Source organism: Leucoraja erinacea, chromosome 30, assembly GCF_028641065.1.
Source record: "Leucoraja erinacea ecotype New England chromosome 30, Leri_hhj_1, whole genome shotgun sequence".
NCBI lineage: Eukaryota > Metazoa > Chordata > Chondrichthyes > Rajiformes > Rajidae > Leucoraja > Leucoraja erinaceus.
In genome coordinates, this window is record NC_073406.1 from 26674819 (window position 1) to 26698620 (window position 23802).

The 23802-nt window shown below is 45.5% G+C and overlaps 1 protein-coding gene across 2 annotated transcripts in view; it reads right to left on the reverse strand.

Annotated features, from left to right (window-relative positions):
• LOC129711769 (multiple epidermal growth factor-like domains protein 6) overlaps positions 1-23802 on the reverse strand; it is a 552574-nt gene that overhangs the window by 53370 nt on the left and 475402 nt on the right. For both annotated transcript variants that reach the window (XM_055659700.1, XM_055659701.1), the window contains 4 exons: positions 13673-13798; positions 12755-12886; positions 10158-10286; positions 6332-6463 (listed from right to left, as the gene is read on the reverse strand). In XM_055659700.1, coding sequence (XP_055515675.1) covers positions 6332-6463; positions 10158-10286; positions 12755-12886; positions 13673-13798 — 519 coding nt within the window. The remainder of the gene's footprint in view (positions 1-6331; positions 6464-10157; positions 10287-12754; positions 12887-13672; positions 13799-23802) is intronic.

A 23802-nucleotide genomic window follows, 5' to 3' on the forward strand; every position in this document is an offset into this window, starting at 1 on the left:
GCTCCACTATCACTGTTACTCAGGGACTGACACATAGACATCGGGTTATTACTGTGCCCTGTCTCAGGGTGTTGACTGTAGCTGGCACCCTGTCACAACCAGACCCACCACCACCAGGTGAGATATCACTGGGGCCATGGCACTCAACCGGTTCCCATCAGGTTAAGGCACTGTGACCAGGTTATTGCATATGAACTGTATTATCAGTGGGTTGAGATACTCTGACCAGGTAATCACGGGGCCCCAAGCAGTGGGCTAAGGCACTGTGATTGAGTTTCTGATAAACGGTCTTGATCCAAAACTTCATCTATTCCTTTGCTCCAGAGATGCTGCTTGTCCCATTGAGTTACTCCAGCATTTTGTGTTTATGTTTGTTTTAAACCAGCATCTGCAGTTCATTCCTACAACATAAAGAATGGTTAAGAAGGTGTATGATATGCTTACAATCGAGCCATTCACAGTGTACAAATACATGATAAAGGGAATATAGTGAATAACATTTAGTGCAAGATAAAACCTGTAAAGTCTGATGAAAGAAAGTTCGAGGGTCTCAATGAGGTAGATAGCAGTTCAGGACTGCTCTCTTACTTGTTGTGTTAATTGTTTAAATTATTTTTTAGACAGAATTGTGCCCTTGAACTGATTGATCCGCATTCCAAATGTCTCGTGTTAGCATAAACTGTAGAACATAGAACAGTACAGCACCCCTGACTCTCAGTCTGAAGAAAGGTCTCAGCCTGAAACGTCATCCAGTCCTTCTATCCAGAGATGCTGCCTGACCCGCTGAGTTACTCCTCAATTTAGAGTCTATCTTCGGTGTAAACCAGCATCTGCAGTTCTTTAGTAACTTGTCAGTTTCTTTGTTGAACTAAATTAAGGCGCATGTTGCCATCAAAAGCGCTTGAACAATTGGTTGTGAAGAAAGCCGAACTGTAAGAAAGACGACTACGCCTCCTTTTCAAGATTAGCCCTTTGGCTCACAATGATCGTGCCGAACATGATGCCAAACGCATGAGTTAAATTAAATTGTATTTATTATGTAACTTATTTTTGATATTTGGAAATTATTTTAATATGATGGAAGATAAGTCAATGATTCCAATGATTCATGTGAGCAGAATTTGAGATTACAACTCAAAGCCTTGCCTCATTTACCAAGGATTCTTATCCTCAGATTATCTTCAATCGGACTCTACTTGACTTTGCCTTGCATTAGATGTTATTCCTATCATAGTGTATCTGTCATTTGGAATCATGTATAGTCTTTCCACTGACTGGTTAGCACACAACACAAAGCTACCGGTGACAATAAGCTAAACTAAACTAAACTATCTGAGACAGAAGGTGGCTGGGAAGAACTCAGACATTTGAGCAAGAAATGATCACTGTCAATCCATTGTGTACGAAGGAACTGCAGATGCTGGTTTAAACCAGCGATAGACACAAAAGCTGGAGTAGGTCAGCGGGACAGAGATGCTGTCTGATCTGTTGAGTTACTCCAGATTTTTGCGTCTACCTTCACTGTAAATACATGTTCTGGTTTTATTCCGCTTTGACAGTTCGTTGCTATGTAAACTTTCTTTGGCTCTTCACCAACCAGTGATGGTGTCTCAGAATCAGCATCCAATGTGTTGTACTCCTACCCGCCACCACAGCCCATAACCCCCTCACCTCCAAGCCTCAAACTGCTGGGATTCCTGAGATCTGATGTCGGACCCTGCTGTTAAATCTAGACCACTCCATTTCTAGTCATTTGTCAGCCTAGTGCCAGCAGTGCTGGAGTCTACAACTCCATCTTCATTTCCTATTACACCCCAAAGGCAGCAATTGTTACTAAAAATAAAAGCTATCCTGCCACGTATGGAACCTTGCTGAACTGGGAAACTGATTAAAAAAAAAGACCCCCTTGCTAGCACACAATAGGTTCCAATACTCTTATGTTCATTATTATTTGTACCTTTCATATATGGAATCCAGCTCCACGTACATTTGGAGATATTTATCAGCGTTTTAAACCCTGCGGGGGAAGTTGACTGTTTAAAGTACTCCAGTTGCGAAGATATTCATTACTCTTCTCCTCTCACCACTTGATTTGCTCATTGTTGAATTTGGCAGTAACAATGCCCTCTTAAGTGCCACAGAACTGGGCCAAGCAAACTCTCTGGGTCCGACTGCATGTTAAATCTCCCCCAGATGTGAATTATTTCTGTATCTGAACTGCGCTTTGATGAGAAAAACAGTTCAACATCAGAAATGGGCTGAGATTAGCTAAATCAGAGAGCAACCACACAGAAGTGGCAGCAGTCCCAGGTCCAATGAAGCTAAGGAAAGCAGAACACGTTTTATTCTAAAGAGCAGATAACTAGGAGTTTTGGAGTGGGGGTGATTGCATTTTTTTGTTCTTTAGAATTATAAAGGGGATAACCATATAACAATATAACAATTACAGCACGGAAACAGGCCATCTGGGACCAACAGGGATGGATAGGTAAGCATGAAAAATATACTTTTATCAGAAGGACATCTGCATTGATGGTCATTAGGAAATTGCAGTAATTGAAACAGGAAACAGGCCCCTTGGACCAACTTGTCCACACCAGCCAACATGTCCCACCTACACTAGTCCCACCTGCCTGCGTTTGGCCCATATCCCTCTAAACCTGTCCTATCCATGGACCTGTCTAACTGTTTTTTAAATGCTGTTATCAGGCAACTGAACCATCCTACCCACAACTGGAGAGCAGTCCCGAATGACTATCTACCTCATTGGAGACCCTCAGACTATCTTTAATCGGACATTACTGGCTTTATCTTGCACTAAAGCGTTACTCACGTTATTCCCTTTATCATGTATCTGTACACTGCGGATGGCTCGATTGTAACCATGTATTGTTTTTCCGCTGACTGGTTAGCACGCAACAAAAGCTTTTCACTGTAGCTCAGTACACGTGACAATAAAATAAACTCAACTCTGAATCCTAGTGAATGAATAGGAACAGAAGAGTTGTGGGTATTTTGTATCAATTATGCATAAAATAATTCTGCACATATTATGACGTGTTTGTGTTTGGGCTGAGATTTCATTGATGAACAGTTTGGCCTGGATACTTTCTGGTGCAGTTCACCCTGATATGCCCGTTGTGTTTGTTACAGAGAGCTCACAGTAACCAGGCTGACCTTCTCTCCCATGATGCACCACCCGTGGATGTTTGGGAAAAGCCACAAATGTGATTTTTTTCAAACTGAGAATGTCCCAATTTCGTGCTGCATTTTGGTGACATCTGATTTGGTGCCAATGTACCCACTCAACCACCAAGAATATGTGAAGTTTCATTTCTAGGCTTTAAACTGGTTTACAAGACCACCTACTTTTAAAATTCAGTGACATTATTGTGCCAAGTACCAACTCCATGCTATGCTTGTAATGAGAAAGCAACTGGCATTTCCATGGTACATGCCGTACCCACAGCTCATCCTAAAGTACAGTGTGTTGCAGTAAGCATTGTTACAACATGGGGTGTCTAGTTGGCACATAAACAGTGAGGGGACAATGACTACCTGAAATGAGGTGACATTTATAAAGACACTAAGTGCTGGAGTAACTCAGCTTGTCAGGCAGCATCTTTGGAGAACATGGATAGGGGATGTTTTGGGTTGGGTCCCGTTTTCAGACTATGGTGGGATTTCCCTCTTCAGTAGCACGAACACCATTAATCCCTCAGAGTGACGAGCAATCTCCTGGGAGTGTTCTTTGGAGATTAGGTAACAAACCCAATGTACATCCATTTGTTAAAACCAGAAATCAATCAAAAGTAATCAGAATTATTGACATTTTCTCAAACAAAACCATACCCAGTTCTGATGAAGCATGTTGAAGAAGTGCTGACTTAGAGTAGTAAGTGCTGGGGCGTTTGCTTGTGAATCTTCGGTGAGGAGGCTGAGCAGAGGTATAGGTAAGAACAGGTAAGGCCTTTTAGCTTTACCCTATAGACAGTGTGTTTACAACAGCAGTTTGCTTCTCCTGCAGTATGTGAGAGACCAGGGAAACTTCCAGCGACCCTGGTGACTACATCTGTGGGAGACGTTCTCAGCTCCAACTCCTGACTGACCATGTCAATGAACTGGAGCTGGGGTTGGACGCACTCATGAGAGGAATACACAGAGTCTCTCAGAGGACATAGGCTTAAGATGAAGGGGAAAAGATTTAGTAAGGAATCTGAGGATGTAGTTGAGGCTGGGACTATCCCGACGTTTAAGAAGCAGTTAGACAGGTACATGGATAGGATAAGTTTGGAAGATATGGACCAAATACTGGCAGGTGGGACTAGTGTAGCTGGAACATGTTGACAGGTGTGGGCAAGTTGGGCCAAGGGGTTTGTTTCCACACTGTATCACTCTATGACACTCGGGATGATCCAGGATGCTGAGAGCACCAGAGGTAGGAGTTTTAGTGAGCTGGTCACACCCAAGGTACAGGCTAAGGTTGTTGGGAGGGCAGCAGGAAATGTGAAGTGTCCATTTCCCTCAGCAGCAGATATACCTCTTCAGATAGTATTGGAACATTATGGACGGTGTAGTTATAGAAGACGTGGGTGAGCTGCACTTGGAGAATTGAGCACAGTTTTGATACCCCTGTTACAGGCAAGACATTATTAAACTGGAAAGATTGAAAGAGGTTTTACACATATATTGCCAGGACTCATGGGCCCACGAGTGGTTGGCAATATATTTGAAAAAACTGTTAGGGAGTGGTTGGGGAGGCTAGGATGTTATTTCTAGGAGTGTAGGAGTCTGCGGGGGGGGGGGGGGGTCTCCTCATTTATTAAACCATGGGAGGCATAAAAAGGCAAATGCAAACGGTCTTAATTCTAAGGAAGAGGAATCAAAACCAGAGGACATAGGGTTCAAGATGAGCAAACATGATGTAAACGGGACCTGAGAGGCTACTTCCTCACACAGAGGATGGTGGTATATAGAGCATGGTACATGGAACATGGAACATGGAACCTGGAACATATAACATGGAACATAGAACATATAACACAGAACATGGAACATGGAACTTGGAACATAGAACATAGAACATGAAACATGGAACTTGGAACATAGAACATATAACACGGAACACGGAACATGAAACTTGGAACATAGAACATGGCACATGGAACATATAAGATGGAACATGGAACCTGGAACATATAACACGGAACATGGAACTTGGAACATAGAACATATAACTCAGAAAACAGAACATGGAACTTGGAACATAGAACATGGCACATGGAACATATAAGATGGAACATGGAACCTGGAACATATAACACGGAACATGGAACTTGGAACATAGAACATATAACACAGAAAACGGAACATGGAACTTGGAACATGGAACATGGAACTTGGAACATAGAACATAGAACATAGAACAGTACAGCACAAGAACGGGCCCTTTGGCCCACAATGTTTGTGCCAACCATGATGCCAGGTTACAATGATCTCATCTGTCTGTACATGATCCCCATCCTTCTAATCCATGCACTTCCATGTGTCTATCTACGCCACTGTTGTATCTGCCTCCACCACCACCCCTGGCAATGTGTTCCAGGCACCCACCATTCTCTGTGTAAAAAAACTTGCCCACTAAACTTGCCCCCCTCCCACCTTATAACTATGCTCTCTACTATTGGACATTTCCACCCTGGGAAAAAAGGTTCTGACTCTCTACCCCTTCTATGTCTCTCAGAATATTATATACTTCATCAAGAAGTATGGAACAAACTGTCAGGGGCATTGGGTTGAGGTCGGCACTATAACAACATTTAAAAGGTGTTTGGTCAGGTACAGGGATTGGGGAGGTGCGGAGGGATATGGGCCTAACCATGGGAAATGGAACTAACTTAGATGGGCATGCCGCTTGCCATGGTTGAATGGGGTTGAAGGACCTGTTTCCGTGCTGTGGTTCTCTAGGGCTCTACCAGTGGCCTCCAGCCTGTACATTCATAAGTCATAAATGATAGGAGTAGAATTAGGCCATTCGGTCCATCAAGTTTACTCCACCATTCAATCATGGCTGATCTATCTCTCCCTCCTAACCCCATTCTCCTACCTTCTCCCCATAACCTCCGATACCCATACTAATCAAAAATCTATCTAACTCTGCCTTAAAAAGTATGCACTGACATGGCCTCCACAGCCTCTGTGGCAAAGAATTTCACAGATTTACCAACAGCTGACTGAAGAAATTTCTCCTCATCTCCTTCCTAAAAGAACGTCCTTTAATTCTGAGGCTATGACCTCTAGTTGTAGACTCTCAGACCTAGATGGTACTTACTGTGGTCACAGCGCTGGCCAGTGAAACCTGCCTCGCAGATGCACTGCCCGCTGACTGTGTGGCAGCTCCCATCACTGTTCCTGCAGTCACACGAGTTCAAACAGTCCGCTCCCCAATGACCAGCATCACAGGCTTAGAGAAAATAAAACAGGTTAGATCGCACGGGATCCTGGAGACCCAGCCAACGGGATAGACAGACGGCTTCATGGAAGGAAGCAGAGGGTGGCCATGGAAGGTTGCTTTTCGGAATGGAGGCCAGTGACTAGTGGAGTGCTTCAGGGATTGGTGTTGGGCCCCATTGATGTTTGTGGTTCACATCAACGATCTGGATGAGATCAGGATTAGCAGGATAGGAGGCAGGATTAGTAACTTTGCAGACACTAAAATGACATGAAAATGGGTGGTATGGCACTTAGCAAAGATGGCCATCAAAGATTATAGCAGGATCTCGATCAGTTGGGGTGTGTAATGGTTAATGGAGTTTAATGCTGATAAATGCAAGATGTTGCATTTTGGGAAGTCAAACCACGGCAGGACCTTCACAGTGAATGGCAGGGCCCTGGGGAGTGTTGTAGAGCAGAGGGATCTAGGTGTCCAGGTATGTAGTTCTTTAAAAATGGTGTCACAGGCCGATAAGGTGGTCAAGCAGGCATTTGGAACCTTGCTTTCATCCAGTCAGTGTAGTGTATGTCGTGGTTGGAATGTTATGATACATTTGCACAAGACATTGGTAAGGCCACATTGGAGCATTGCGTTCAGTTTTGGCCACCCTGCTATAGTACAGATGCTACTAAACTGGGGAAGATTGACGAGGATGTTACCAGGACTGGAGACCTCAGCTATGGGGAGAGGTTGGGCAGACTAGGAGTTTATCAAGTCCTGGCGACATCCACATAAAAGCTTCACTGGGAACATAGCAAACTGAATGATCTACCCCAGCCTCTGAACGCAATGCCTAATGCCCCTGTCCCACTTAGGAAACCTGAACGGAAACCTCTGGAGACTTTGCACCCCTCCGTGCAATTCCCGGAGGTTACAGGTGGTTGCCGGAGGTTGCAGGTAGTGGATGCAGGTAGGGAGACTGACAAATGCCTCCGGGAACGTCCGGGAACTGCACGGAAACCTTGGGTGGGGCGCAATGTCTCCAGAGGTTTCCGTTCAGGTTTCCTAAGTGGGACTGGACCATGGTGGTGAGATGTGGAGCTTACGAGGGGGAATACACTCTGCAGCTCTCCAGGATACCTTCCAACCCGTCACCCCTCTGACCAAGAACAAAAAGAATGCAGGATGTCAAGGGAAAAAGAAACAAAGTGCTGGAGGATCTCAGCAGGTCAGGCAGCACCTTTGGAGGGAATGAACAGATGACATTTCAGGTTAAGACTCTTCTTTAAGACCAGAGTAGAGGGAGAAGGTGGGAAGAAAGGAGTTGCTTATTCCTCCAGCAGCTTGTTGCTTCCTCAAGATTCCAGATCTGCAGTCTCACGTATGTTCAGAATGTCCAGAAAATCATTACCTCCCAGTTTCCATCATCATCATCAGACTATTCCGAGATGTTCCTTCATCTCTTCACGACAATGGGAGCATGTTCGCCAGAGAGATGTACGGTCAGTGTTACGCTGGATGGTTGGTGAACATTCCACTCTCCATCCCTCCAATAAAATGATTTGAATTGGACAAACACCTTCACAAGTGAAACCCAGCAAAAGCAGACTGATCCAAAGAAAAGTTTCAAGGTACTGTCGTGTTTGAAGGTAGACAAATCTCTGGGGCCTGATCGATATATCCGAGGACATTGCGGGAAACGAAAGAGGAAATTGCGGGAGCCCTGTTTGAAATTTATGAGTCGGCCTTAAATACAGGAGAGGTGCTGGAAGACTGGAGGGTGGCAAATGTTGTGCCTCATTTCAAGAAGGGCTGCAGGGAAAATGTTGGGAACTATAGGCCGGTGAGTTTAACATCTGTAGTTGGTAAATTACTAGAGAGTATTCTGAGGGATAGGATATACAGGCATATGGATGGGCATATGGATGGGCAAGGGCTGATTAGGGACAGTCAGCATGGTTTTGTACATGGGAGGTCATGTCTCACAAATCTGAATTATTTTTTTGAAGACGTGAGCAAAAAGGTTGATGAAGGCTGAGCTGTAGATGTTGTGTACATGGACTTTAGTAAGGCGTTCGACAAGGTGCCGCATGGTAGGCTGCTCTGCGAGGTTAGATCTCATAGGATCCAAGTTGAATGGATAGCAAATTGGGTCCATGGAAGGAAGCAGAGGGTGATGGTGGAAGGTTGCTTCTCAGAATGGATGTCTGTGACTAGTGGTGTGCCTCAGGGTTCGTCCCTGGCCCATTACTGTTTGCCATCTACATCAATGATTTGGATGAGGACATACAGGGCAAGATTAGCAAGTTTGCTGATGATAGAAAAGTGAGTGGTTTTGCAGATAATGAAGATGATTGTGAACGATTGGAGCAGGATCTGGATCAATTGGCCAGGTGGGCGGAGAATTGGTTGATGGAATTTAATACAGAGAAGTGTGAGATGTTGCATTTTGGGACATCGAACAAGGGCCGGACCTACACAGTGAATGGTAGGCCTCTGGGTAGTGTTGTAGAGCAGAGGGATCTAGGAGTACAGGTGTATGGTTCCTTGAAGGTCGAGTCGCAGGTAGATAAAGTGGTCAAAAAGGCTTTTGGCACTTTGACCTTCATCAGCTAGAGTATTGAGTATAGAAGTTGGGAGGTCATGTTGCGGTTGTATAAGACGTTGGTGAGACCGCATTTAGAATATTGTGTTCAGTTCTGGACACCATGTTATGGGAAAGATATTGTCAAGCTTGAAAGGATTCAGACAAGATTTACGAGGATGTTGCCAGGAATAGAGGGTGTGAGCTATAGGGACAGGTTGAGTAGGCTGGGTCTCGATTCCATGGAGTGCAGGAGGATGAGGGGGGATCTTATAGAGGTGTACAAAATCATGAGAGGAATAGATCTGGTAGATGCACAGAGTCTTTTACCTAGAGTAGGGGAATCGAGGACCAGAGAACATAGGTTTAAGGTGATTTAATAGGAATCCAAGGGGTAGCATTTTCACACAGAGGGTGGTGAGTGTATGGAACAAGCTGCCAGAGGAGGTAGTTGAGGCTGGGACTATCCCATCATTTAATAAACAGTTGGACAGGTACATGATAGTACAGGTTTGGAGGAATATGGACCAAGTGCAGGCAAGTGAGACTAGGGTAGATGGGACATTGTTGGCCGGTGTGGGTGAGTTGGGCCGAAGGGCCTGTTTCCACACTGTATCACTCTATGACTATGACGCTATTCAGCATGGAAACAGGACCTCCGGCCCACCGAGTCCACGCCGACCTTTGATCACCCTTTCACACTCATTCTTTGTTATTCCGCTTTCTCATCCACTCTCTACACACTGGGGGCAATTTACAGAGGCCAATTAACCTACAAACCCGCACAACTTTGGGATGCGGGAGGAAACCAGGGCACCCAGAGGGCCACGCAATCACAGGGAGAATGTGCAAACTCCACACAGATAGCACCTGAAATCAGGATCGAAATCTGGGTCTCTGGCGCTGTGAGACAGCAGCTCTACCAGTTGCACCACTGTGTCAGCCTTAAAGATTTAGTCTTTAACAAGTCCATGCTGCCTTTTCCTAATCAGTCCATACTTAGCATGTGATTGGCAAGCTCTGTTCCTGATGATTGTTCCCTAATTGTTTGTTGGCTAATAAAAGGTGGCTAATAGTTTGGCCAGTGTAAGGTTGAGGAGGTGCGGAGCTCTGGAGGGGGTAGTTGCTGAATGTCCTTACCTCTCCTGCAGTTGTGGCCAGTCCATCCTGGGGTACACTGGCAGCGGCCTGTGGCGGGGTCACAATGCCCCTTGTTCTCACAAACACATCGCATCTGACAGCCCAGGCCATACCGGCCCACGGGGCAAACTGGTGGAGAAAATAGACTCGCTGTCACTTCCAGTTACACATATCACTAGGAAAATATTACATAGAAGGATAGAGAATAGGTGCAGGAGTAGGCCATTCGGCCCTTCGAGCCTGCACTCAATATGATCATGGCTGATCATCCAACTCAGTATCCTGTACCTTCATTAGTAACTTGTCAGTTTATTTGTTGAACTAAATTAAGGCGCATGTTGCAATCAAAAGTGCTTGAACAATTGGTTGGGAAGAAAGACAAACTTCTCTCCATACCCCCTGATACCTTTAGCCACAAGGGCCACACCTAACTCCCTCTTAAATATAGCCAATGAACTGGCCTCAACTACCTTCTGTGGCAGAGAATTCCAGAGATTCACCACTCTGTGTGAAAAATGTTTTTCTCATCTCGGTCCTAAAAGATTTCCCCCTTATCCTTAAACTGTGACCCCTTGTTCTGGACTTCCCCAACATCAACCCACATTCAACCCACAGATGTTTTCTTTTACATTTAATTCAATTGTAATCCCATGCCTGTCTGTAATAACATCATGGTTTTCCAGGCTCCGGCTGGCTCCCCTGAGGGAAGGAATTGGTGATGTTGGGGAAGAGAAGCAGATCTGCGGAATGAACGTAGCAAATGGGTTCAACCAGGGAGTAACGACTGTAGCAGGGCCAAGGAGCTGGAGGTAGGACTTGCTCCTGCGTTAGTTGTCAAGAGGTAAAAGTTAGTCATAAGTTCATAACTGATAGGAGAAGAATTAGACCATTCAACCCATCAAGTCTATTCCAGCATTCAATCACGGCTGATCTATATCTCATTCCTAACCCCATTCTCCTGCCTTCTCCCCATAACCTCTGACACCCTATCTATCTCTGCCTTCAAAATATCCATTGACGCCCTCCACAGCCTTCCGTGGCAAAGAATTGCACAGATTCCCCAGCCTATGTAGGTGGTCAAGGAGGGAGAGTGGCGGTCACCAGCAGCTGGGAATGAAGAGGTCATTGAGATAAACCACAAGCATCACTACTGCATCCATCCTATGGTGGGGGTGAGGGGAACAGTTTGGGGAGTACTTGTGGTGAGAGGTTAATAGCGAGACCTCAGACCAAACAAGGGCAGGATTGATGAGTCTTTGCACATTCCTTCATCGTATTGTAACGATATAGGAGCGGAAAGATGGAAAGATGTGAATAAAATATCTGCACATGCCAAAGATCGAAATTCGCACAGTGCGCCCACCGGCCACAGCAGCCCAACTGTTGCTGAGTGTGAAGGGCCTGTCCCACCAGCATGCGACTGCATGCGGCGAGCGTGACCTAACGTGGTCGCTTGAGCCGTACGGCCTTGCGGGGCCGGTCCCACTTCGATCGCCAGAGCCGTATAGAGTTGCGCGGGGCTGGTCCCGACATCGCGCGGGGCTCCGATAAACTGACACTGTCCAAAAATTCCGCTCGGCAAAGGCCAGTTGGCCCGCAGCCACATTGAGGCTGTACGCAGCGTCTCGATGGCGTACGCCTAGCACGTGGCGTTGCGCAATGACATCACCGCCCGACGCCATGCGATGTCCAAATTCAGTCGGCTCCGCCTCCTGCCCAGCTGATTGGTGAGTATGATGTCGGCACCAGCCCCGCACAACTCCAGACGGCTCCGTGGCCATACGCCTCAAGCCACCACGTTTGGTCGCGCTAGACGCATGCAATCGCATGCTAGGCTAGTGGGGCAGGCCATTGACATGCACGAGTGACTAATAACAAGACTCTTGATTCATCATCCCCCTCTTGAACAATCCCCCAGCATCTCCTGCAGTCTTCTGAGAAACAAACTCTCAATTGCAGAACCCTGTCACGGGAAGGGCTCTCATTCTGTTGCAGGAGCTTTGTTGGAACACCAGGGCAGGGTCTTGGCCTCCACTTGATGGGTATCTCACACCCATATTGTGGAACCTGTCCTGGTGCAGTTACAACATACAACATACAACATGGAACTGCACAGCACGGGAACACGCCACAGTGTGTGTGTCCAACACGATGCCTAGTTAAACTGATCTCATCCTCCTATACATGATCCATATCCCTCTATTCCCTGCACCACCATCTGCCCTTCAGTCCAGCGAGTCCATGTCGACCAGCAATCCCCGCACGCTAACATTATCCTACACACACGAGGGGCAATTTACAATTATATCAAGCCAATTAACCTACAAACCTGTACGTCTTTGGAGTATGAGAGAAAACCAAAGCTCTTGGAGAAAATCCAGACAGGTCACAGGGAGAATGTACAAACTCCGTACAGACAGCACCTGAAGTCAGGATTGAACTCAGGTCTCTGGTGCTGTAAAGCAGCAACTCTACCGCTGCGCCACCGTGCTGCCCTGCTTTGGCAAGACAGTAAGAAATGTAAAGAGGGCTGGGAGAAGAGGTTCGGGAGATAATAGGTCCCTCAGCTCCGAGCGCAGGGGTGGCAGAGGACCTACTGTTCTGACACAGCCTCCCCATGAATCCTGGTCGGCAAATACACTGTCCAGTCTCCTTGCTACACCTTCCATTGTTCTCACAGGGTGGGCAGCTCCCTTGGCAGCTCAGGCCCCAGCGGCCTGGTGGACAGTCTGTGGAGAGAAATCAGAGGCATGCAAATGGTTACACAGTTCAGCTTGTGTCACAGCAGAGTTGACCACTTTGGCTACAGGTTTCAGAAGCGATCAGTTCTATTGATTCAGGCGAGGCAATAAACAATAGACAATAGACAATAGGTGCAGGAGTAGGCCATTTGGCCGTACGAGCCAGCACCACCATTCATGGCTGATCATCCCCAATCAGTACCCCGTTCCTGCCCTCTCCCCATATCCCCTGCTCTGCTATTTTTAAGAGCCCTATCTAGCTCTCGCTTGAAAGCATCCAGAGAACCTGCCTCCACCGCCCTCTGAGGCAGAGAATTCCACAGACTCACCACTCTCTGTGTGAAAAAGTGTTTCCTCGTCTCCATTCGAAATGCCTTACTCCTTATTCTTAACCTGTGGCCCCTGGTTCTGGACTCCCCCAACATCGGGAACATGTTTCCTGCCTCCAGCGTGTCCAAGCCCTTAACAATTTAATAAGTTTCAATGAGATACCCTCTCATCCTTCTAAATTCCAGAGTGTACAAGCCCAGCCGCTCCATTATCTCAGCATATGACAGTCCCCCATCCCGGGAATTAACCTTGTAAACCTACGCTGCACTCCCTCAATAGCAAGAATGTCCTTCCTCAAATTAGGGGACCAAAACAGCACACAATAGTCCAGGTGTGGTCTCACTAGGCCTTTGTACAACTGCAGAAGGACCTCTTTGCTCCTATATTCGATACCTCTTGTCTCGGCAACACCAGTTGGTGTTGAAGCAACCCTTGTCCACTCACCTTGGCTGCACTGGAGGCCGGTTTTGCCAGCTGGACAGATGCATTCTCCGTTCACCCTGTGGCACGGGGCTCCCCCACAATCACACGTCTGCAGGCAGTTTGTTCCAAAACTGTTGCTGCCACACTCTGTAATGGACATGAGTATATGTAATCAGCAGCTTGACACACTGTCTAATTCCACACTGGCATTCCTGACACTGCATCCTTCAACCTAGCTTCATCACATAGGGAAGGTTGGAACTTTACACCTACATTTTATTTCTGTTTGCTTTGCAGTTACCTTCACCCAGCTAACAATGATCTAGGACAGATACATTTTCCTTGAAAGTCATTCCCTTTGTCCTATTTTCACACCTTACACTTCCTTATCTATGTATCCGAAGGGCTGAATGACCTACTCCTGCACCTATTTTTCTATGTTTCTGTTTCTATCTCCTTCTCCCCTGATGTCAGTCTGAAGGGTCCCGACTCGAAACGTCACCCATTCCTTCTCTCCAGAGATGCTGCCTGTCCCGCTGAGTTCCTCCAGCTTTGTGTGTCTATCTTTGGCCAACCACATGATGCTGACTGGGAATCTAGGCACGGCTAGTGAACAGTTGTAATTAATAAATATTCCTCAGTTCAATGCTCTCAACTCTCATTGTTGCACAGCCTGAGATTCCTCTTTGTGTTGGTCAAATGGTCAGTTCAAAAACTGATTGGGTGAGTGTTTCTTTTATTCTTTGATTCCTGATTGTTTTGACCATCAGTTTAAAGGTTTAGTGTCCTGTGGGTACCATGGAAGTACCTCTGACATCAAGGTCAGATTGGATCAGGGAATAACCTTGCCAGTCCCCCTCCCTCAGTCTGCCCATCCAAGCTGGTTGATTTGAAACTAGATAACGTGCTGGAAAAACTCAGTGGGTCAGGCAGCATCTGTAGAGGGAATGAACAGATGATGTTTTGGGTTGGGGTCCTTCCTCAATCTGACTGGAGCACAGAGGAGAAAGCTGGAAAAGAGAGGTGGGGGTGGGGCAAAACCGGCAAGTGATAGGTGGATACAGTGTTGGAATAACCCAGCGGGTCAGGCAGCATGGCTGTAGAATATGACAAGGCGTTGCTTTGGATCAGAACCATTCTTTCAGTCTGAAGAAGAGTCCTGACCTGAGATGTCACCTATCCACATTCTCCAAAGATGCTGCCTGACCCGTTGAGTTACTCCAGCACTAATGTGTCTATTTTTTGGAAACCAGCATCCTTGTTTCTGCCAATGATAGGCGGATGTTAGCCTGGAGAGAATGCTGACATTAGTTCAATGAAGCTGCCAGTGGATTGGGAATACTTCCAATGCTTGGTGGTATCTGGTGCAGCTCGTCCCTGTCTCCAATGCATACTGGAGGACAGGGATTCCCGTTGTGCAGTAGACTAGGAGCTCAGTGCTGGATTGTGTGTCCTGATCTTGGTGTGCTTTCCTCAGCTGGAGAATGGCAACAATGGTGCAATGGAAGAGAGCTTGTATTCATCATTTGTATCTACCTTCCCAGAGGAGGTCCTGGATGTAAAAAGTCTTTCACATTTGCAACAAACTCATTGTGGACCTGTATTGTTGGGGTACAGATGTGCAGATGCAGATTTGTGGAAGACCTCTCTTCTACAGTTTTACTTTAGACTTTAGAGATACAGCACGGAAACAGGCCCTTCGGCCCATCCATGCCCTTCGGCCTACCGAGCCCGCACCAACCAGCGATATAGTAACACTATCCTGCACGCCATGGAGAATTTTTCAGCTTACTGAAGCCAATTAGCCTACGAACCTGTAGGTTTTTGGAGTGTGGGAGGAAACCGGAGCACTCGGAAGAAATAGGTCACGGGGAGAACAAACAAACATCCATAGTCAAGATCAAACCCGGGTCTCTGGCGCTGTGAGGCAGCAACTCTACCGCTGCACCACCATTCCGCCTTATGTTTAGTGTGGGGCCCATTCTTCTGGACAAATCACCAAGGAGCTGAAGGTTGGCCACATACTGTACAAACATCGTCTGTTACTGCACCTCAATGGTCGAGGTTGAGATGACTTTGGCTGTGGAGTGGGGAAGTTGACAGTTTTCCACATCCTATGGAATAGTTCCACAGCAAAGGAGTTGAGGGAAATGGCGCAAGGATGAAAATATGGAGTTAGATTACAGATCAACCTTTGGGAATGATGAAAAAAATGAGTAATATAAGCAATGTTTCTAAAGTATCGTGGTATAAACATTGTGCTAAAGCTCATTGCATTGTGAAGTGCTCAAGGTTTTGTGCAGCATACAATACTAAATATGGAAGGTGTAGGAAGGAACTGCAGATGCGACTTCAAACCGGAAATAGACACAAAAAGCTGGAGTAACTCAGCGGGTTCAGACAGCATCTTTTCCTTTTCTCCAAAGATGCTGTCTGACCCGCAGAGTTACGCCAGCTTCATGTGTCATCTTCAAAACATGGAAGGTATGCACTTGTGTTCTCAGACTGATCAAACTTTTTTTTACCTCCTGCCGAAGGCAAATGAGCACTTAGTCCAGTTCCCAGTCAGCATGTTCCGAGCATGGAGCAGGACTGAGCCTACTCCTGTTGGAGGAACTGTGTGGGTGGGGACGGGACACACTCGGACAATTTACATTTATCCCAAGCCAATAATCCTAAAAACCCGTCTTTGAAGTGTGTGATGAAACCGAGGATCTCGGACAAAACCCACGCGGTCACGGGGAGAAATGTACAAACTCCATACAGACAGCTCCCGTAGTCAGGATCGAACCCGGGTCTCTGACACTGGCAGTTTTCCTGTTGTTGATTTGGAATAAAGGCCTTGCCAATGTCAACCAGACCATTCCTTCACTTGTGGGTGCTCGACAGGCCGAGCCAGCACCACCATTCATTGTGATCATGGCTGATTGTCCCCAATCAATAACCCATGTCTGACTTCTCCTCATATCCCTTGACTCCAATAGCCCCTAGAGCTCTAGAAACATAGTTCCCATTCCACAGAGGACTGTGTAGACACCCTAATAAATAGAATGACATGGAATGGAAAAAACTCACAACTGAGCAATTGGCCTTCCATTGCTCTTGAACCACGAAGGAACTTCAAAGGTAAATTAGTTGCATGGATGTAGGTGATTTCACACATGAATGCTATGCTTTTAATGAACACATAATCGATCTTAGGTCAAAGCTTGAGATTCTCACTCCAGGAGTAACCTGTTGGAAAATTCATCACAGATGAAAGGGGAAAATGCAAACAGGAGGCAACGGCGGTGGTTCAAGACCTTGTAGAAGATGGCTTTTGATCTGCATGCCTACTACCACAATGTTGTTTATTGTCCATTATAAAAGAAGGAATCAGCATTTATTTATCATCTTTTATAATCTTTGAGACCTTCTGTCACAAGGGCTTTACAGCTAATGAAGTCATCGTGGTGCCGGCAAGGTTGAGAAAGATAGCAAGAAACACCAGGTTAACATGAAGGAGTGACCAGCTCCCATCTACACTACTGCATCCATTTGCAATCAACTCTCTAATGTGGATAGGCACAAAAAGCTGGAGTAACTCAGGGGGTCAGGCAGCATCTCTGGAGAAAAGGAGCAAGTGGCATTTTGTGTCGGGGGCCCTTCTTCAGATGTTGCACTACTTACACTACCTGACATCAGTTGGTAATGGAAAGGATAGTCATGAGGCTTTTCGGAATCCAAGCAGACCCAATTTCAAGCAAGTGGTTTTGAGGAGAGATACCAACATTTGCACCAAATTCAGAAAACTTTAACTTCAAGAAGTTTGGTGTTGCATGTTTATTATTCATTCCATACTCACCAGAGCTTCCTTTAGTTTTAGTTTAGAGATACAGCACGGACGTAGGCCCTTTGGCCCACCGGGTCCGTGCTGACCAGCGATCCGCGCATATTAACACTATCCTACACTCACTAGGGACAAGTTTTACAGTTACCAAGCCAATTAACCTACATACCCTATACGTCTTTGGGGCGTGGGAGGAAACCGGAGCACCCGGAGAAAACCCACGCAGGTCACGGGGAGAAGGTACAAAGTCCGTACAGACAGCACCCGTAGTCGGGATCGAACCTGGGTCTCTGGCGCTGCATTCACTGTAAGGCAGCAACTCTACCGCTGCACCACCGTTCCTGATCTGGGTTGGAATTTGCAGTACAGTATAAGCAGAGATTGCAGATGGCTGGAATCAGGAGTAAAGAACGAGCTGCTGGAGGAACAGCAGCAAATGGTGAAGGGAGTGGACAGACGACGTTTCAGGTCGGGTCCCTTCCTCTGGACATCAACGTGATGTTAGATATCAGAGAACTGCGGCTTGAATATGCACTCTGGACTGAATGGTTTCATTCTTTGCCGTATCACTCTGTGGTCAGTCTGATGTCCCCCTCCCCCAAACTGATCAATGAGTCACGTCCGCCACATGGCTGGCCTGGAGAAGCTCACCCAGTTTGAACAGTGGTGTAAATGGTGAGAGTTAATGCTGTGGATCTGTTCTCCTGGGTTTTCGACAGGGGACCTCCATGATGATGTCCCATGTACTTTATGGATAGGAGAGCCACCAATCACCCTCCAACGACTGCTGCTTTCTGATACACTCAGAGTTAAACAGATAACAGAAACCAAAACCGTGTGTACTTCAAGAAATCGAAACGTAAAAGCAATGTCAAAATTAAGAGTTTGGTATTAAGAAGATTTCAGTGTAAAATTTATGAACTAAAATCTCTATTTTTTATAGAGAATGAGGATCAACGTAGTGTCTGCACCAAAACAGCAGGGTCCCAGCTGTTATAAGGCACCAACAACTACAGAGCAGCCCTGAGCTACTATTTACCTTATTGGTCAGCCTCATATTATTTTGATCAGACTTTACTGGCTTTATCTTGTACTAAACGTTATTCACATTATCATGTATCTGCACACTGTGGATGGCTCGATTGTAATCATGTATTGTCTTTCTGTTGACTGGTTAGCATGCAACAAAAGCTGTTCACTGTACCTCGGTACACGTGACAATAAACTAAACTAAACTAATCACGGGTCAACCTGGTGCAAACCAAAAATGGTCACTGCTTCCTTTTTCACAGATGCTGCCTGACCTGATGAGTTCTTCCAGCTTTTTCTCTTTATCGTTTAACATTTGTAACATCTTCAGTTTATTTAAATGTTCAACTTGTGGCATAAAGGGAACTGTGGACATTAGCTGTGGTGGGACTGCCGTTTGGTGGGCTGATGGGAGAATTTCATGCTTCATAATCCATCTTTACCTGGGGCTGCGGACAAACAAACGCAGAACGATGGAGTTAATTTCTTCCGGAGATAGACACAAGCTGGAGTAACTCAGCGGGACAGGCAGCATCTCTGGAAAAACTGAATAGGTGACTTTTCAGTCGGATGAAGTGTCTCGACCCAAAATGTCACCCATTCTTTCTCTCCAGAGATGCTGCCTGTCCTGTTGAGTTACTCCAAGCTTTTAAATCTTCGGTTTAAACCAGCGTCTGCAGTTCCTTCTTACGGAGTTCATTACTTCCGACAGGTCTTCAAGTTAAAAACATCTGGGGTAGGAAGTGAAACATCTGGGGTAGGAAGTGAAAAGCTGCATGTGTTGAGTCGGGTGTTTAGATATTGTCGTGCATTTTCTGTTTTCCAAACTATTTTTATAAACGTGTCAAAGTTTTTGAACTATTGATGAATTCCAGAGCTGTCAACATGGGGCAAACCTGATCTAGGAACTTGAGCCCTAGAAAAAGAAACTGCCTGATGCCAAATGGTTCAAGTTGAAGTTGATTTAAAAGGGGAAATCACTATTGTCATTTTGCTCTTGAACTCTTCTGTCCTTTTTGTTTCAGGGTCAGGTTGATTCGAGACTCATTTCTTGATTAACAATGCTCTTCCAGCACACAAAGCATGAGTGTAAGTTGTATATTAATAATACAAACTTCACAGCTTGTAAAGAGAAGTGTGACTCTGGCAGGTTCTCATACAGATTTGATAATTAAAACACTGCTGCTTCTGATGGCTTGTTCTGTGTGAATTGGCTGTTGCATTTCCTGCACTGGAGTAGTGACTATACCAAGAAATACTCAGTCGAGCTTTGCAATGTCCTAGGGTTGAAAACCCCCACGCAAGTTACTTTATTTTAAGCAGCTTCATCACTCTTGCAAGTGCAATAGATCCCAGGAATGATTGCGTTAACATAACGATATAACCATATAACAATTACAGCACCGAAACAGGCCATCTCGGCCCTTCTAGTCCGTGCCGAACACTTACTCTCCCCTAGCCCCATTTACCTGCACTCAGACCATAACCCTCCATTTCTTTCCCATCCCGTCCCGAGAACATATGATGAGCATTTGACGGCACTGGGCCTGCACTCACTGGAACTTAGTAGGATGAGGGGGGGACCTCACTGAAACTTACAGAACAGCTTTGCTCAGTCCGCCTGAACCTACCTGATCTCCCGGTTGCCAAACACTTTAATTCTCCTTCCCATTCCCAAACAAACCTTTCTGTCCTAGGTCTCCTCCATTGTCAGAGTGAGGCTAAATGCAAATTAGAGAAACAGCATCTCATATTTCACTTGGGCAGCTTACAGCCCAGTGGTATAAATATTGATTTAGCTAACTTTACGGAACAAACAGCTGACAATGGCCTGTTTCCTTTATCACCGTTACATTTTTGCATGTATTTCACTCATTGTTCTTTATCTCTCTACATCATCGTCTATATCTCTCGTTTCCCTTATCGCTAACCAGTCTGAAGAAGGGTCTCGTGCCGAATATTACCAAGCCAATTAACTTACAAACCTGAGCCTTCTTGGATTGTGGGAGGAAATCGGAGCACCTAGAGAAAACCCATGCAGGTCACAGTGAGAACGTACAAACTCCACACAGACAGTATCCATAGTCAGGACCCCATTCCTTCTTTCCAGAGATGCTGCCTGTCCTGCTGAGTTACTCCAACTTTTTGTGTCTATCTTTGGTTTAAACCAACATCTGCAGTTCCTTCCTATACAATGGAAAACAGATCTGGTTTTGATTAAAACAAGGTTTCAACTCTCAACTTGGTGAGCTGTTTATTGATATTCTAACACATATTTGAGATTTTAGTTTCAACAACTCACCAATGTGTGAATATTTTTAACTACCTATTGCTTCCAACTGTTGGCTGCGAGAAGCAATGATTTGAACTTAACTAACCCCTTCAACATGATGTGCAGCTGCCTCACCGTCCCAGTAAACCTGGTTCAATCCTGATCTCCAAAGCTACCCGTGTGGAATGGGAACAAGTTCTATATGACCATGTGGGTTTTCTCCAGCTGCTCTGGTTTCCTCTCACTTCTCAAATCTCTTTTTACAAATTGCTTCTGTGTGGGCATGCTGCAGGAAAATCGGCGTGGAATTGATGGACATGTGGCACGGTGGCGCAGCGGTAGAGTTGCTGACCGACAGCGCCAGAGACCCGGGTTCGATCCTGACTGCGGGTACTGTCTGTGCGGAGTTTGTACGTTCTCTCCGTGGCATGGGTTTTCTCCGGGTGCTCCGATTTCCTCCCACACTCCAAGAACTCTCAGGTTTGTAAATTAATTGGCTTGGTAAAATTGTAAAATTGTCCCAATTGTGTGTAGGATAGTGTTAGTGTGTGAGATCGCTGGTCGGTGTGGACTCGGTGGACCGAAGGGCCTGTTTCCACGCTGTATCTCTAAGCTAAACTAAACTAATCTGGGTAGAATGGGTTGCAGGGAAATAAGCATGGGAATGGGATTGGGGAGGTTGATGTGTGAGCCAAAATAGACATTTTGAGTTGAATGGCCTCCGTTTATGTACTGATGCAGTAGAGGAAATACATGTATTAATGTATTACACAAGGCAGATACATCAATCACTCTCTCATTGTTTCACAGGGGATAATAAAGCAGCTATTTACAGCAGAACCACTTCAATCAGCATTAATTTTTCCCAAGCCTGCCTCATTGATATCTGTAACACACAAATCAACCTTCCCTTCTATTACGCAAATTAGAGGAACAGCATCTCATATTTCGCATGGGCAGCTTACAGCCCAGTGGTATGAATATTGATTTCTCTCACTTCAAGTAACCCCGGCATTCCCTCTCTCTCTATCCCTCCTCCACCCAAGTCGCACCAGCTTCTCGTTTTCACCCAACAAACAGCTAACAATGGCCTGTTTCCTTTATCATTGGTACTTTTCTGCAAATCTTTCATTCATCGTTCTTTACTTCTCTACATCATCGTCTCTCTCATTTCCCTTTTCCCTAACTAGTCTGAAGAAGGATCTCGACCTGAAACGTCACCCATTCCTTCTCTCCAGAGATGTTGCCTGTCCCGCTGAGTTACTCCAGCTTTTTGTGTCTATCTCCCTTCTATTGACTCCATTTATACCCCGCGTTTCCTCGGCAAGGCCAGCAGCGTAATCAAGGACGAGTCTCACCCTGGCAACTCCCTCTTCTCCCCTCTCCCATCAGGCAAAAGTTACAGAAGTGTAAAAACGCACACCTCCAGATTCAGGGACAGTTTCTTCCCAGCTGTTATCAGGCAACTGAATCATCCTACCACAACCAGAGCAGTGCTGAACTACTACCTACCTCTGATGTCCCTCGAACTATCCTTGATTGGACTAGCTAGCTTTACCTTGCACTAAACGTTATTCCCTCATCATGTATCTGTACACTGTAAATGGCTTGATTGTAATCATATATTGTCTTTCTGCTGACTGGTTAGCATGCAACAAAAAGCTTTTCACCGTACCTCGGTACACCTGACAATGAGCTAAACTGAACTGAAACTGAACTGAAGAACATTTTTAAACTCTGTATTATTTTCTTGGTTTGTTCAGTGTTTGTGATGTTGCATTGCTGCCAGTCCTGCATTTAAGGCCAGTCCTGCCTGCCGTGGACAGTGTGACTGACATAGCCAAATGAGGGCACTGAAGCTTCAAGCATTGTTCTATGGTCAGGAGTCACCTGAAGCCTAGCCCAGGAAACAGACTCACATTTCCTTCGGCCCGAAACGTTGCCTATTTCCTTCGCTCCATAGATGCTGCTGCACCCGCTGAGTTTCTCCAGCTTTTTTGTGTAACCTTTCCTTCCCTAGAGTTCATTAGTAAAGGGTGGCTTGGTAGCATAGCAGTAGTGTTGCTGTCGTACAGTTCCAGGGTCCTAGGTTCGATCCTGGCCACGGGTGCTGTCTGTACGGAGTTTGTACCTTCCCCCCCTTGATTGGGTATGTTTTCTCCGGGCAGTTTCCTCCCACACTCCAAAGATATACAGGTTTGTAGACTAATTGGCTTTGGTAAAATTGTAAATTGTCCCTAGTGTGTGTAGGGTAGTGTTAGTGTGCGGGGATCGCTAGTCGGCGCGGACACGGTGGGCCGAATACGCTGTATTTGTAAATTAAACTAATCCTAGTAGCAATGTTACAAAATTTTGAGATTTTAAAAATCAAGTCTGCAATTTATCCCATCAGATAAAGCATAACAATAAGTTTAATTTGACACCAAATTCACTTTCATATCTCAAGTATTAAAAAAGTTATGGCCATTTTCATACTCGGAAATTAGCATCTTGTTCCCTATTGATTTTCAATGGACATTACAAAAAAGCTGTGATCTTGGATAGTCAAAAGACCATTTCTTAAGGAAAGATTAACATTTTTAAATAGCCTAAGGGTCCAAAGATTATTCACAAATAATTCACAATATAACATGATTTTTATATCTAATTTACATTAATTTATAGGCCAAATGGAAGGAATTTAGAGTTCAATTGCTGTAAATAAATGCCCATTTAAATCGGCTCTCTAGTGGGTTCATGTAGAACGCGCTGGTTTAGAACGTTGACATCGCGCTGGATTAGTGCCCTCAAATGCCGAGAAAAATACTGCGGGATATAAAAAGCCCAAAATGAACTACTCGCTATAGATAACTTGATATTCAGGCTTATATATATGCCCCATTTAATGTAAAAATAAGGTACATACCTTTAATTGTTTGCTCTATAAAACCCTGGGGCTGCGGAGGTTGCGGAATGAGACAGTAATTTTAAAACTATTATATCTATATTATCGAGGCCTATAAAACTAATAATAGCTTTTGC